At 66.1% G+C, this 15,029-nt stretch overlaps 6 protein-coding genes across 6 annotated transcripts in view; 3 read left to right on the forward strand and 3 right to left on the reverse strand.

The window, feature by feature from the left end:
• F751_3188 (Expansin-YoaJ) overlaps positions 1 to 564 on the reverse strand; it is a gene marked incomplete at both ends in the record, with an annotated part of 2,632 nt that extends 2,068 nt beyond the window's left edge. The window contains one exon of the mRNA XM_011399056.1: positions 535 to 564. Coding sequence (XP_011397358.1) covers positions 535 to 564 — 30 coding nt within the window. The remainder of the gene's footprint in view (positions 1 to 534) is intronic.
• A 2,823-nt stretch (positions 565 to 3,387) lies between these two features.
• On the forward strand, positions 3,388 to 6,582 carry F751_3189 (putative protein phosphatase 2C 12; the record flags this gene model as incomplete). Its single annotated transcript, XM_011399057.1, has 6 exons — positions 3,388 to 3,478; positions 3,925 to 4,148; positions 4,299 to 5,456; positions 5,694 to 5,774; positions 5,973 to 6,091; positions 6,351 to 6,582. 6 exons carry the CDS (start codon positions 3,388 to 3,390, stop codon positions 6,580 to 6,582), a joined length of 1,905 nt encoding a protein of 634 aa, XP_011397359.1.
• Positions 6,583 to 7,532: 950 nt separating this feature from the next.
• F751_3190 (hypothetical protein) lies at positions 7,533 to 9,213 on the forward strand (the record flags this gene model as incomplete). The annotated part of the gene is made up of 3 exons (XM_011399058.1): positions 7,533 to 7,970; positions 8,182 to 8,427; positions 8,662 to 9,213. 3 exons carry the CDS (start codon positions 7,533 to 7,535, stop codon positions 9,211 to 9,213), a joined length of 1,236 nt encoding a protein of 411 aa, XP_011397360.1.
• A 1,466-nt stretch (positions 9,214 to 10,679) lies between these two features.
• On the forward strand, positions 10,680 to 12,086 carry F751_3191 (Cystathionine gamma-synthase, chloroplastic; the record flags this gene model as incomplete). Its single annotated transcript, XM_011399059.1, has 2 exons — positions 10,680 to 10,737; positions 10,972 to 12,086. 2 exons carry the CDS (start codon positions 10,680 to 10,682, stop codon positions 12,084 to 12,086), a joined length of 1,173 nt encoding a protein of 390 aa, XP_011397361.1.
• Positions 11,384 to 11,608, reverse strand: F751_3192 (hypothetical protein; the record flags this gene model as incomplete). Its single annotated transcript, XM_011399060.1, has 1 exon — positions 11,384 to 11,608. The coding sequence occupies one exon, from the start codon at positions 11,606 to 11,608 to the stop codon at positions 11,384 to 11,386; it is 225 nt and encodes a 74-aa protein (XP_011397362.1).
• Positions 12,087 to 12,454: 368 nt separating the features above from the next.
• Positions 12,455 to 12,984, reverse strand: F751_3193 (hypothetical protein; the record flags this gene model as incomplete). Its single annotated transcript, XM_011399061.1, has 2 exons — positions 12,455 to 12,523; positions 12,646 to 12,984. 2 exons carry the CDS (start codon positions 12,982 to 12,984, stop codon positions 12,455 to 12,457), a joined length of 408 nt encoding a protein of 135 aa, XP_011397363.1.
• Positions 12,985 to 15,029: the final 2,045 nt, after the last annotated feature.

Genomic DNA, 15,029 nt, shown 5'->3' on the forward strand with positions numbered 1-15,029 from the left:
GGGTGACTCCACTGGGGAGGGTGGGGGGGACTCCACTGGGGAAGGTGGGGGGGACTCCACTGGGGAAGGTGGGGGGGACTCCACTGGGGAAGGTGGGGAGTCCACGGTTGATGGGGAGGGGGAGTCCACGGTTGATGGGGAGGGGGAGACCACGGGGGACGGTGAGGTTGACGGGGATTTCTTCGGCGAGGAAGAGGGCGACTTCGAGGGGGGAGGAGTGCCGGAATCAGTTGTTGGGGGCGAACTCATGGGAGAGCCGGAGTTGGTGGGCGTTGAGGGACTCGTCACACTGATGACGTTGGAGCCTGAATTCCTGGCATCCGTCAGTTGCTGCACGAAGTCGTTCAGTGAAGTAGCTGCTTCAGTCGGACCGGCTGCTGCCGTCGCCATGAGCGACCTACGGGAAAAGGAACATGGATGCGAATTCGACGCAGGTACAAAGGTGAACAAACACATGAACGAAGCAATGTATGACGTGGATGTGCATCACGGTTCGAAGGGGTGGGCTGGGTTGAGGATGTGACGACCGCTTACCGTGCGTAACCGGGACGAGCGCCGGCGCATTGTTGCAGGACCAGGCAGGCAGTGAAGAGTACGAGAGTACTTTGGAGGCGCGACATTGCTGCAAATTGTGTGAATGTTTGGAATGAAATAAAAGTGCGTTTTGTTGACCCGCTGCCGCCGTCCTCGGTATATATACACCCCGTCGGGCTAGCTGTCTGGCTGCCTCACGTGGGCTGTCAGACAGAAGTGCAGTGCGACGGGGGGGCAGTCTTCATCCCCGCCCGCGCATGCCCAGTCGCAGCTGACGCTGCGTACGCGGGGCAGCTGGATGAGCGGGAGTGCAGACAAGGACTCGAAGGTTTGGGATGTGGGTATTTGGCGTTCTGTTGCAGTCAATCTTGTCCTCGAGAGAGTTCCAGGCCCAGTGATTCAAAGGGATTCTTAAAGGCCTAAGGGCCATGCAATCCTCTACTCCTCTGACCAGTCACAAACAATGGCCACATACCTATAAAAGGCCACGGAAGTGCACAGCCTTTGACACGGAAGCCTGGGTCCAAAATGTATTGAAACAAATCACATCCTGATTGCACAATCACGCAGCTCCTTAACTCGGAATGAGTAGGCCTGCAGCTTGGAGCCCTCCCTGCCAGACTTGCTCTTCAATGTTACCCATCATGTAGCCATGAACTAAGGGTCTGGCGGCCCCTCTGGCACTGATGTAACGGTGTGGAATGTGGCAACCTTGGACGTCATTTTTACAGCCAGTGCGCACCCTGCCAGAGTAGAATGCGCCAGGCTTTAGGCAGTGATGTGTTCAACATTGAAGATTTGAGTGACTTGCTGAAGTCTCATCTGCGTCTGCGGGCTATTGCGTTGTCAAGAATCGTCTGTATGGTGGTATGGCGGTGTGTGGCACCGACACTGACGAGTATGCACGGGGAGAGCGGACGCCGTGCATTTCGACACCGCCTGCGTGTTGTACAATTGGTCTTACACAAATGATCTGGCAAGGTGTGTGGCAGCTCTTTCCTGCCCCTGAGTTGTGTACGGAGCTGCCGACATGCGCAGTCTTCCCATCCTGCGTCCGGGTTTCGGCTCGTCCGGACGACTCAGCCACCCCGCCGTCGCCCTCCGGCCCGCCCGCTGCCTGAGTTCGAGTCGGTCCGCGATGTAGCCGGGAAGACTCGAAGCCTGACACGGGGGCAGTAATTTGCGCAGCCACCTAGATAGTTAGTACAGACTTCCGGCGGGAGGACACCCGCGTACGATGAAGCTTGTCGTACAGCGCGCGGTGTGCATTCAACGTGCGATTTCAATAAGGGGCGCCGTTGTCTACCCTCCTTTGAAGCACCGACCTTGTTACCAAAACCAGAAGGGTGAGAAGTGATCTTCATTGAGTAAAGGCTTCGCACATGGGGACCGAGTCTTCTCTATAACAGCAGCGTTACACCTATGGTGTTGCCCCACGTGGCAATTCAAAGTGTCGCAGTGTCCTTGACATCGTTAGGAAACAGGGCAGGGCGGAAATCACCAACATGTCTGGCGCCATGTCCCTGACTTTCAGCTAAATGAGTGGAACTTCTTCCTGACCTGAGTACAACAGGCACAGCTGCTGAGAGGCTGTGCTCTTCAGAGCAAAGCATGCCCTCATACAGAGGAATGCAGGCCTCTGGCTACGAGGTGCCAACAAGAATAAGTCCATCAATCTTTAATACTACAGACTGGATTTTCCAGGGTCTATGGACGAGATGGGTGCATTCTGGTAGTTCTTGTTGTGCCATTCCATAATCTTGTTTTTATGTGGGGGTCCCAGTGCGAAGTGGCAAGGAGCCGTGTATTCTAAGAGCCCGCTTTGGGAGTATGTACCAGTCCCCAGATTGCCCAACAAGACGAGCCCATTGGGGGTTGGCGGCTTACAATTATGCCCCGTCCTGCAGTCCTGCCTCGGGATTGCCTGGCGAGTCGGGCAGCTAGTAGCAGAACGCGGGCGCGTGAGTCAAGGAATCCCTGCTCCTACCCAGATTATGGCATGACGGATCAATATTTATGGACAATGGGTCGTTCCTGCGCTATATCGAGGGTTCAGCTGGAAGAGCCAAGGCTGGCGCAGGCCCCACCTCTCCGCACAGCGACCCGGCAACCTGGACCAGAGTGAGAACATACCACCCTCCCAGACGTTGCACTTCGCGCAATATCCCGTAGCAATGCACGAGAAAGCGCCGGTAGAACCACGCTGAGTATTGTGCGCGATGGCCGGTACTCACCTTGGGGTGTAGATCGCACCGATTTCTTTCAACTAAGTGGTGGGGGCTGTCCCCCTGCCCCCGGTAATCGCGCGTCCTCCCGACAATATTCAGCACCCCCTCGCGCTGCCCCCCGTCCTGACATGCCGTGCATGTGAACAGACTGACTGCGTTCCGCTTCGGTACACCGGTTAAAGAGCGTCTTCAACCCTAGAATCTGCGGAGCACTGGCCGCCTGCGCCAACCCCCGTCACCTCTGCGCTAGCTGTTGGGCAACGGGCGAGTCCCGGGGGCCTCACTAAAACCGATTTTAGGGGCGTTGGATAGTCTGGACAGGGCGCGGGTCGACCTGCACAGGCAATACGGTGAGACGAGAGGGGTCCCTACTCTCGGGTGGTGGACGAGGGTTGTATGGCCTCGGCCGTGGGCTGGGCGAGCCTGTTCGTAGACCCGCAGCCCCCTTCATCCGCCATGACATGGTAGTAATATTGGATCAAATTGCACCCAGAGCGTCGTCCCTGGCCTGCCACCCCCCAACACACGGCCCCCTCGACCCCTGGTGCAGCTGGGAGTCTCCAGCGACCTCCGCCTCGGGGATCCTCCCGGTAAACATGCCTCCCCAATCTGCTGCCCCCTGACCATGGATGAGCTGGATCACAAGGTCCATGGCAGCAGGGTGTTCCCCCTCATCCACTCCATGCCCTCGCTGGACCTGTCCCAGGCCGGGAGCAGTGACCCCGGCTCAGGCGCCTCGGTGCACTCCCCCAGCGTGGCCGGCGGGGCGGGCGGCAGCGGGCACGGCGGCCGCTTCAAGTCCATCCTGTCGTGCATAGGTGGGCCTTGTGCAGCAAGGAGGATGGGGAAGGGTGTTGTAGAGGACAGCCTATCTTGCAGGGTGAGAGGCCGGCTGTGGGTGGCCCCTGTGTTCGACTGGCTCGGCATGGGTCCCCTGCCTTCCTCCTGGCACTTGATCTTGCCTGCGGTCAAGCCCTCAATGTTTTCCCAGTCTGGGGTCCATGGGCGCCTGATCCCATCAGGCTGGTCGTCCTGTACATCCGCCGGCGGGAGTCCCCCTGGCCGTGCCGCGCTGGGAGGATGACAGGCGGCACACCGCCATCGGCAAGGCCCCTTCCCCCCACCAGACCCCACCCCCTCTTTCACACCCGCACACAAGCAGGCCTGCAGATGGGGCAGGACGCGGGCGGCGAGGAGGAGGTGGCCCCTGCCCGGCGCCCTGCCGACGTCGCGATCCGGCCCGCCTTCTACTGGGTGGCGGGCGCCGCGGGGCAGGAGGCCAACCCCAGTCAGCGTGCAGCGGCCGCGGCGGCCTCTCGCTGGCTCAAGGCCGACTGCCAGGACGAGGCGGTGGTGCTGGACGGCTTCGCCGGCGTGCCCGGCCAGGTCTTCGCAGGCGTGTTTGACGGGCACGGTCCCTACGGTCGCGCGGCAGCAACGCATGCCGCGCGCGCGCTGCCGCGCGCGCTGGCGGCCTCCCGCGCGGTGCGCACCCCCGGGCTGGGCGGCGCGGGGCGGCCGCGCGCGCGCGCCGAGGCGCTGGCCGCCGCCTGCCTGGAGGTGCACGCCGGGCTGGTGCAGGGCGACGCCGGTCTGGACGCCTCCGCCTCTGGCACCACGGCCTGCGTGGCGCTGCTGGCGGGGCGCCGCCTGCTGGTGGCCAATGTGGGCGACTCGCGCGCGGTGCTGGTGCGCGCCGGTGCCGGCGGCGGCAACGCGCCGGCGGAGGCGCTGCGCCTGACGCGCGACGCCAAGCCGGACGATCCCGAGGAGGCGGCGCGCATCGCGGCGGCGGGGGGCTCGGTGCGCCGCCTGACCGACGACCCCGACGACGTGCCGCGCGTGTTCGCGGCCGACCCCGGGTCCACCACCCCGGGGCTGGCCATGTCGCGGAGCCTGGGCGACGCCGCGGCGCACACGCTGGGCGTCTGTGCGACGCCGCGCCTGACGGGGCACGTGCTGGAGGAGCGCGACCTGGCCCTGGTCCTGGCCTCCGACGGCGTGTGGGACGTGATGAGCGACGCCGACGTGGCGGCCTTCGTGGCGCGGTACCGCGCGCTGCGTCTGCCGGGCGTGTCGGTGGGCGAGGCGCTGACGCTGGAGGCGCTGGAGCGCTGGAAGCGCGCGCGCCGCGAGGCCCTGGTCGACGACATCGCGGCGGTGGTGCTGCACCTGGCGCCGCCGCCGCCGCCGCTGCGCGCCGCGGGGCCGGAGCACTCCTCCTGGGCCGTGCCGCGCGAGCTGGCGGCGGCGGCGGCCAGCAACGAGGAGGCCAACGCCTCCTACGCCGCCTGGCTGGCCGACCCGGCGCTGAACCCCTGCGCCCACGCGCCGCGCGACTACTTCCTGCACCTCTTCGGCACCGCACGCGGCAGCGTCGCGCGGCACGCCGCCGCCGCGCTGCTGGGCGCCACGCCCTTTGACCGCGGCGACGCGGGGCTGTTCGACACGCGCAGCCACCTGCGCCTGGGCGTCGGGGGCGAACGCGGGAGCAGCGCGGGGCTGAGCGCGGAGCCGAGCCCGGGCCTGAACCGGGAGCCGAGCCCGGGCCTGAACCGGGAGCCGAGCCTGGGTCTGAACCGGGAGCCGAGCCTTGGTCTGGGCGGGGAGCGGGAGGCGTCTCAGGCCACGCCGCCCTCGCCGGGGGGGCTCTCCAGCGTGTCTAACGAGGAGGTCCTGAGGCCCATCCGCAGGGTGAGGCATTGAGGGTTTGGGTGGGTGTGGGGGTTCCAGGGGTGTGACACACGGGTTTTCAGGGGCCAGTGAAGACCCTGCATGCATGCAGGCGGGCCCGGCGCTGGCCTGCGCCCCGGCACACGGGCCAAGGGAGGTCCCAGCCTTGGCTTGAGTGCTGCGAGTCGCACCCAGGCCCCAGCCCCAGGGCTGCGTTGCAACGTGTTCGGCCCCCCCCCCCCTTGGGGCCATCGTCAGGATACCCACCTGCAGCACCGCACGCCACCGCAGGCCTACCCCTCCTCGGGGGACACCAGCCTCCTGGAGTCGCGCTCGTCGGTGAGTGTGCTGGGGTCCTGCCCGCCGCGTCCAGGGCACCCAGCGTGGGTCGAGGGGGCGTGATGCTCAGGCCGGGGTGCCGGGGGTTTAGCGCCCAGCCGCCGCAGCAGCGTCGCCCGCCGCAGCATCAAGGAACACGCTTCCAGGTGCGAGGATGTTCACCCCTCCCCCCACCCCCCGCTTCCCTGCCCCTGCCAGGCGCGAGACATCCTGCAGTGGGGCTCCCACGAGGGCAAGGTCCGGGGGGGGCTCCCCACCAGCATGTCGGGCTCCCTCTCCAGGCTGGGCTCTGAGGGCTCCATGGCCGCCGCTGCGTGGTGAGTCGGCGGCGTGCTGCGACGGGGGCTGGGGCAGCTCGGCATGTATTCTTTTGGTGGCTTGGGTCGTACGCACTGAAGCTTGCAGCGGGGGGTAGGGCTACAGGGCCGTGTCGCTTGGGTGTCGCCTGTCACGTCACTCTCTCCACCGGCTCTGCCTCGGGCGTCGGTCTGACCCGTTGGCCCCATGCGACTGGAGACCCCAACCTACCCCCCACCTCACACACACAAAAAATAAAACACTCCCACCACACCGCAGGCGGGCCAGCAGCCTGGACGACCGCCATGCGGCGCTGGAGTCTTCCTGCAGCCTGCAGCCGCACAGCGGCTCGCCCCTGGCCTCGGCCCTGGCCGCGTCCCTGGCCAGCCCGGAGCCCAGCCCCGTGTCCTCGGAGGCCCTAATGCCCGTGCGCCCCTGCTCGCGGCACTCGGGGGCGCTGGACATCGGCACCAGGCCGGGGCTGGGGCGCGGCGCCGTTGCGCAGCGGTGAGGGGGGGACCCTGGGCTCGTGCCGGGGGTCCGCCCACGATCGACTGCCGCCTTGACATCCTTGTAATTGCGTTACTGCGTGCCGCCAGCATGCCGTGTTCTTGCCAACTCGGTCTTCCCATTCTTTTGCCCTGCCCAGTATGACTTGTAGAGTATGAAAGCCTCGCAGCCACGCGAACCTGACATGTGACACGAGTCCGAATCTCTGCACCTCATACCCGCCACTTCGTTTCATACTGGAAGCGGAGTTGACCGCGGCGGAGATGTGTCCGACGCGTTCCATTGTGCACTCGCGGGCCACACCCGATTGGATTTCCGGCTCCCATTCATTCCTGTCATACGTGAGTTGTTCCGGCGGCATCCGAGGGGGTCGCATGGGAGTCCGGGCGGCACGTGCATGATCTCGAGGGGGAGGGGTGGCACAGCCATTAGAACCCACCGGCTAATGGCAGGCATCCTTCTGAAACCCATGCAGGAAAGGCTGGGGGGGGGCCGCCCGCCCAGGAGCTCGTAGAAGGCCCGTTCCGAAATCGTGCGGTCACCATGAATGCATATGTGTCGACGCTGGGATTTTGGCGGGCATCTCCAGCTGCAACAGGTACGTCATCTTGCGGTCCAGGCAATGTCACGATGTCATCGTGCCTCCTCTTCTGGTCCAAAAAGAACCACTGGCCTGCAGTACGGCTGGTGTGCCGGCCTTGGCCCAACCCAGGCGGTTTCCGCGTCCGTTTGCTGGGTTTCTGCTCGGAAAGTATCCCCGTCATACTGCCCCATACAGCCCATACACGGCCGAACTCCATCCGCCTCCATAGCCATACTCACAAGAACATTCTGATGACATTCATACTCCCATAGGATGGTCATGGGCGATACTTTGATCACCTATTAGCGTTTCAGTCTCCAGTGGGCAGATCAGGCAACGGCAGTGGCACCGTCCAGCCCGCGGACACCATGAAGCGGGCTCGAGTGAGAACTGTTTCCAGCAACCCCCCTAGCTCCAAGTCTGGTGCCCAGGTAGGCTGTGGGATCCCTGACGGCTGGTCCCATGCCTGCAATGGGGCGGGGCCACGTCCTTTCTTGATACATGGAGGCGGATCAACCAATACACGGGAAGGTGGGGGGTATCCGAGGATTTCCATGCCCATCCGTACACACATGCACACCGATGTCCAACCCCATGTCGATGGACCTCCATGGAACTGCAGGAGGAGCCCAGAGGTCCCCGAAGACCCAAATCCGCGTTTCTGTGCTTCCTGTCGCTGTATCGGTGAGTCGAGGTGCTGTGCGGGGCAGCCTCCCCATGCCCGGACCCGGCGCCGACTGTCATCGTACCGATCATGTAGGCCCCCTGACCCACCGCTCCCGTCCCTTCGCAGATCTTTGTACAAGGTAGGAGGCAAATTCGCCCCCCCGCCGGCACCCCGCCGGCCTGGGGTCTCTGTCGTACGACGGCCCGCCGGTCCCGCCGCTTACATGCCTGCATTCTGGGCTACACCTGCGCACTTTTCCTTTGGATCGGGCCGCGACCCGCCCTTCACCCTGCACACATCCTATACCTTCCCTCCTTCAACCGTTCCTTATCCCGGCTCCCATTTCGCAGTCGAGCGTGGGCTCGGCTTTCTCCCACCAGCGCACGCTATGCGCCGCGGCGGGGGAAGCCTGGCGCGCCATGCCCCACGACCAGCGGGCGCCCTTTGTGCGAGAGTCGGAGGCCAGTAAGCTGGAGTGGTCCCGGTATATGGGATCCCAGGGGCGCGTACGGAAGCGCAAGATGAAGGTCCAGCTGCCGGTCGTGGAGCAGCGGGACGCCACCCCCTCCCAGGCATCTGCCAGCGTCAGCTCCAGGGTCAGTGAGCGTGGCGGGCCCGAATGGGAGGGAGTCAGGGAGGGTGCCTGGCTTGAAGGGGTGGTGGTTTTCAGGGGCTGGCACTGTGCACAGTTGCCCGCAGAAACATGCCAGCGTGAGTCGGCACGAAGCGCTACCCAGCCTCACCTGTGGAACCCTCGCTCCTCGACCTCGCAGTCCCACCCCCTTGAGCACCTCACATCGTCACATTCCCCACCCCTCACACACCCGCAGGGCACCGCCAGCCCTGGCTGCGCCGGTTCGGAGCTGGCAGACACGCAGTGCCGGGCGCCCTCCAGCCGCGACCTGCACCGCCAGGCCTCGGCCCAGGTGGAAACTGCCGCGCCCACCCCCGCGCCGCGCCCGGCCGCGCTGGACCTCATCTTGCCCAGCTACCCAGTGCCCTGGTCGATCAGGGAGTACGAGCTCACCCGCCTGCGCGGCACCCCCCTGCGCCCCTTCCCCCCCTCGCGCTCCCTGGGCCGGCCGCCCAGCGGTCACTACGCCGGCAGCGGCGCGGACTGCGGCCTGTGGTCGCCAGTGCACCGCTCCGACTCCTCCCACCTCGCCCCCGCCGCCTACCCCGGCGCGCCGCTCGCACCCTGGCTGCCCCTGGCCGACCGCGCCGAGGGGGGGTTGGGGCCCGGGCTGGACGTGGCCGCCGCCAGCCTGGGGATGTGGCGGCAGGAGGAGGGCTGGAACCCGGATATCCTGCACCTGGATTCCACCGACCCGCTGCCGCTGGGCGGGCCGGAGGCCTTCTCCGGCATGTGGGAGGTGCTCTGACCTGGCCCCAGCCCGACGCCGAGAGCGGCAAGAGCCCCCTCATGCAGGTTCCCTATTGCGGCACCCTGGCGGGCTCTCATCCCGGGCACACACACGAATCTTTCATCCTGCGGGATGTGGGACTGCGGCTCCTCGCCCCCACCACCACTCAGGCTCTCTCCTTGTTGAACCTCTCCATCGCCCCACACCTTTTGATAGGGCGCCGAGTCAGGCGCCGTTCGCTCCTCGAGGGTATCTTGACCCCGTGTTGCACTCTGCTACCCTTTTCCATTGCAACCCTCTAAAATGCAGCCGTCGCACGTTGCTTGCTTCTCCCTCATAACCCTGCCGCATGCCTGGCGCCTCCTTGCGTGTCAGCATGTACAGGCAGCCTCCGCCTCCTTCCGCTTTATCCATGCGATTGAGTGGTTCGCGCCCTGATTGCTGTTTACATATGCACACTTGCGCCGTCCCCCCCCTTGAGCAGGGTACTCCATTCATGTCCCTGGCCTTGCCTAGTTGACCAATCTTTATTGTAATCATGTGCACGCAGTGTGTGAGCCTGATGATAATGTTATTTTGAACTTCCCTCTGGAACTAGAAGTCAAGGGCTGAGGCGGGGACGTGCGCTGGAGTTCATGTGTGGGCATGTTCAGACATCATCCTTGCTGACCAGCGGCAAACAACCTGCCGTATATACTGCGGCTGCACCGTGCCGCACCTCACTCGGTGGGAGAGCAGCCCTCGACGGTGACATTCGAGTTTTGAACGCAGACAGACATGGTTTCCCGCTCTGTCGCACATCCCAAGGGGTTTGTAGAGATCTGGTGCTGATCGAGATGGGTCCTCATCAAACCCCAGAGAAGGTCACGTGCTTCCGCGATGCTCATGGCGGCAACACACACACCTCTCCGGGATGCATGCCGATGATCCGAGGCCCACCGGTCACCCCCACACCAAATACAACCCCCTGTGGCACCCCGCATCGCCATAATCTCGCCTGTCCTGTGCGGCAGCGGCTGGTCACCATGGCTCCGCTCTTCATCCCCTGCACATCCCTGCCACGGGTGTACTCCCCCCCTGGCCCAGCGCCGTGGACCCTGCCTACCCGGGCGGCAGAGCCGATCCATCCCCTTCACCCGCCCCTCACAGCCTCTGGGTCGCCTGGCCCTGGCACCGCCAACCCAGGCAGCCTCCCCAGACTTGGTGGGGTCCCCCCCACCCGACGCCGTGAACGGGAATGGCGGGGAGGCTCATCAACGAGACCACAGCCACGTACAAGCGGAATTCTGTCAGGGAACCCTGGCGGTGCATGGCGGGGAGCGGGCCGGCCGGCCCAGGGTGTCAGGTGCAGTGAGGAAGGGGGTGGGAGTGGGTGGTTTGGAGGTCGATGCTTCGCAGCTGGGCGCAGGGGGCATGGTGACCTCTGTGCCCTGTCCCCCTGATCCCTCCTTCTCGTGCATGCATTCGGCATTGCTCCAGCGTGCATGCCACAACCGAGTGGCGACCCCATTCCTGGGCCCCTTGCCTGTGCCTCTGGCATACGTGTCGCCTGCCCTCGCCCTCAGGCGCGGCCCCTTTGTCCCAGCGCCCCCTCCCTGTCACCCGCACGCATGCACCCTCCCTTTCAAAGCCTCCACGTGCAGCCTCCCCACCCCACTCCCACGGCACGGCGGCACCTCACTCACACCCCAACCCCTCCCTCCCCCTCTCAATTCTCCTCCCATCCCCTTCCTCCCCTTCCCCTCCACCCCCTTATCCCCCCAAACCAACCCACAGACTCGCTGACCACGCCGATCGTGCAGACGGCGACGTACACCTTCCGCGACACCGCGGAGCTGATCGCGTACCAGGAGGGCCGGTTCGGGTCGTACGAGTACGGGCGGTACGGCAACCCCACCACGCGCGCGTGCGAGGAGAAGATCCGCGCGCTGGAGGGCGCCGAGGACTGCCTGGTCAGCGCGTCGGGCATGAACTCGGCCACCACAATGCTGCTGGCGCTGGTGCCCGCGGGCGGCCACATCGTGACCACCACCGACTGCTACCGGCGCACGCGCCAGTTCATCGCCACGCTGCTGCCCAAAATGGGCATTGGCGCCACGGTCATCGACCCCTCCGACCTGGGCGGGCTGGCCGCCGCGCTGGACGCGCACCCCGTCTCCCTCTTCTTCTCCGAGTCGCCCACCAACCCCTACCTGCGCTGCGTGGACGTGCCGGCCATCAAGGCGCTGTGCGCGCCGCGTGGCGCGGCGGTTGTCATCGACTCCACCATCGCCACGCCCATCAACCAGCGCGCGCTGGCGCTGGGCGCCGACCTGGTGCTGCACTCCGCCACCAAGTACCTGGCGGGGCACAACGACGTGCTGGCGGGGGCGCTGGCGGGCCGGGGGGACCTGGTGGCGGCGGTGCGCGCCATGCACAACGTGCTGGGCGGGGTGATGGACCCGCATGCCGCCTACCTGCTCCTGCGCGGCATGAAGACGCTGGACCTGCGCGTCGCGCGCGCCAACGCCACCGCCGCGACGCTGGCCGCGCGCCTGGAGGAGCACCCGCGCGTGGCGCGCGTGCACTACCCGGGCCTGACCTCGCACCCCGACCATGCCATCGCCGCGGCGCAGATGGACGGGTTCGGGGGAATGGTGTCCTTTGAGGTGGCGGGCGACCTGTGGGCCACCGCGCGGTTTGTGGACGCGTGCCGCCTGCCCTACATCGCGCCCTCCATGGGCGGCGTGGAGTCGCTGATCGAGCAGCCCACCATCGTGTCCTACTGGGACCAGGGGCCCGAGGAGCGTGCGCGCCTGGGCATCCGCGACAGCCTCGTCCGCTTCTCCTGTGGCGTGGAGGCGGCCGAGGACATCTGGGCCGACCTGGCCCAGGCCCTGGAGGCCGTGTGAGGGAGCGAGGCCTGGGGGTCGGGCCCAGCAGCCCCTGGACCGCGTCCACCCCGCAGACGCAGAGGATCCCCCGTCGCGAGCCCGTGAACCTTTCACTCGCCCTGGCCTGCCTCCTGCTCCCTGGCACGGCGGACCACAGGCCTGCGTGTCCTCATCCGTCGCCCCCCCCCCCGAGACCCATGCCGCGTGGTGCGCACACCTCTCTCCCCTTCATCCCTTGAGATCGAGTGCCGATCCTCAGACATGGGATGAGGGCATGGACACCTGCAAGAAGAAGCATGCAGATGGCAGGGCGGATAGCAGGGGGCAGTGAAGGGGAATTGGGAGGGATGAGAGGGCAAAATGACTCCAGCAAGCACCAGGCTCCGTCAGGCAGACTTGAGGACGTTGTTGGCCTTGATCCCGGCGCGCGTCTCCAGCTTGACCCACCTCCGTTGCTGGGTGGGGAAGGGAGAGCGGGCGAAAGGTGAGCACGACAGGTAGCAGTGGACGCGGGCCACTTGCGGCCGCCACACAGGGAACTCTTCTCAAATCCACCCCATGCCACACCCCCACCCACCTCCTCTGGCTGCAGCTCCGTGAACTCATGCCTCTGCAGCTCTGTCAAGGGCTTCTCCGGCTGGGCCAGCTCCCAGAGCCAGGCGGGGAGCTCCTCGTCGGACTTGAGGGCTGGGTCGGTCCCGTTCTTTAGGATATTCACACCCGTGGCGACCTCTGTGGACAGGCTCGCGAACGCTGCACGATTGCAGGGTGTGTAATAAATTGATGGGGGAGCGCACGGAGCTTGTTCCAGGACTCGAATCGATGGGAAAAGTTGGGTGGGTTTGCTGACCGGGTGGTGCTCACCTCGCGGAAGTCTACACAGGGTTACGACGGGCAGCGCTCGTCGAGCCAGCATAATGGAGGATATCTCAAGGGCTATATATCCCAATGTACCCCTGATCTCAAATGAGTACCAGACCAGGCAGAAGGCAGAAGGCGCGGCGGGATAGACGAAAGGACCGTCAAGCTGCGCTGCAGTTGGATACCGAGGTCAAGCAGTTGTGAGAGAATATCACTCTTCACTCCCTTGAAATTTAAACTTTAGTGCGCCACTGCTTCAAGTGGTCATGCAGGCTTGCTGGGCATCCTGGAGCACTAGTCCCCCCAGGTAGGGCGCTATGTATGTTTGCGCACCGGGGTTTAGGGGTTGCCGCATGGACTTCCAATGATGCTGGACGTGAACAAGCCCCCACAAGACTCTCGCACGTCTGAATCGGTTTGTTGCATGCTATCCAGCCGGTCAGGCTGGGCTATTGAGGACGGCACCACTAGAGGCCACCGGCGTGCCGGGCGACGGGTACCCGAATAACAACAAGGTGGGCGACAGACAGAGACGGATGCAGGGTCCTGGGAATGGAATTAGTGTTGTAACATGTCCCATTTGATGTCGCGCATTGGCAGAGGACCAACTTGTCGTCACGGGGCCTCTTGACCCTGTGCCGTGGTCGGCACTTCGCCCCACGACGTCCATGCACGCAATCGTGTATTCCTTCGGTTTGCTTTGGCACCCATCCCGAAGCCCGACAGATGGTGTGACGTTCCTCATGCTCGCTCTGTAACTGGCACAGGCCACCCCCCCCGCGCCGCTCTTATGGCTGTGCGTCGTGTCGGTTCTCTCTTCACCTTGCCCCGCGCAGCATCGTGTGCCGGCATGACCCCCGGCAGACAGCCTGACCTTCATCCCTGCCCATCATGCTTCCCACTCCAAGGTTGAGCGCCCCTGAATCCATTCTCCCTTTCAGGACTGGCAGCATGCGCGTGAAGGCCCCCGCCCGGCCGGTGGAGGCGCCTGGCCAGCACAACCCCTCCCCATACAAGCTCGTGGGGCCCCAGCTGACCTCCCTGACACTCCCCCTGATCCTCTGTGGCCCGGAGAGCCTAAACCTACGCCCACCGAGCCCTCCCCCACCCCGGGCTGCGTCTGCCCCACCCCAGAGCCAGCCATCCGCCCCGCCCCGGCCCGACACCCCCCCGGCCCCCACCCTGACGGCCAGCGGGCGTCCCCAGCGCAAGCGTAAGCCCACCGCTGCCGCCGCCGCGGCTGCAGAGGAGGCCAGCGCGGCTCAGGCAGCGGCCGCAAGCCAGGCCTCCCGACCGGCACGCCGGCGGCGGCCCGACGCGGATGCAGCGACGCAACCGAAGGCCACGACGCCTGTCCTGGCCCCCGGGGGCCTCCCCCCCCGCCCCGTGTCCCACGCCACCCTGCCGGTGGCCACCCTGCCCGGCGGCGTGCGCAGCGTCGGCCCCTGGGACTTCCCGCGCGTGCGCGCCTTTGCGCTGTGCTTGGCCTCTTACGACGACCTGGCGCTGCTGAGGGGTGCAGCGCCCGCGCCGGGCGCCCGTATCCCCCACCGCTTGTCCCCGCTGACGCCCAGCCGCGCCGCGGCCGGCCCCGAGTCCGAGGCGCGGCAGCCCGCCGCCCGCCCGGCGCCGAGCACGCAAGTTCAAAGGTCAGGTGGCGCGTCGGCGCAGGCGTCCTCCCAGGCCCCCTCCCGGCCGGGCAGCCGCCAGTCCTCTCGCGCCACGACGCCCCAGCCCGCGGCTGGCTCGGCCGCGCAGGCCGGTGCCGCCGCCGGCATCCGCGGCGCGCGGGCGCGTGGGGGCGCCGCCTCCCCCGCCCCCAGCCCGCCCTCGGCGCCGGGACTGGCCGCCCCCGCACCCCCACAGAACTGCTGGAACCCGGGCGATGGAGGTGGTGTGCGGGATGACGTACGTGCAGCCCGGGGTCGCGCTGGCGGCGGCCCCTCCTCCCCCCCTCACGGCGGGTGTCCCGCTGCGCTGGCGCCTGGGCGCCGCCAGCCTGCCCGAGGCCGAGCCGCCGGCGCCCGAGCGCGACCCACTGGCGCGCACGCTGGGCCTGCTGCGCGCCACCGCCCGGCGCGCGGGGCGGCTGACGCCGCG

The sequence above is a fragment of the Auxenochlorella protothecoides genome (genome assembly GCF_000733215.1).
Source record: "Auxenochlorella protothecoides strain 0710 unplaced genomic scaffold scaffold33, whole genome shotgun sequence".
NCBI classification, from domain to species: Eukaryota; Viridiplantae; Chlorophyta; class Trebouxiophyceae; order Chlorellales; family Chlorellaceae; genus Auxenochlorella; species Auxenochlorella protothecoides.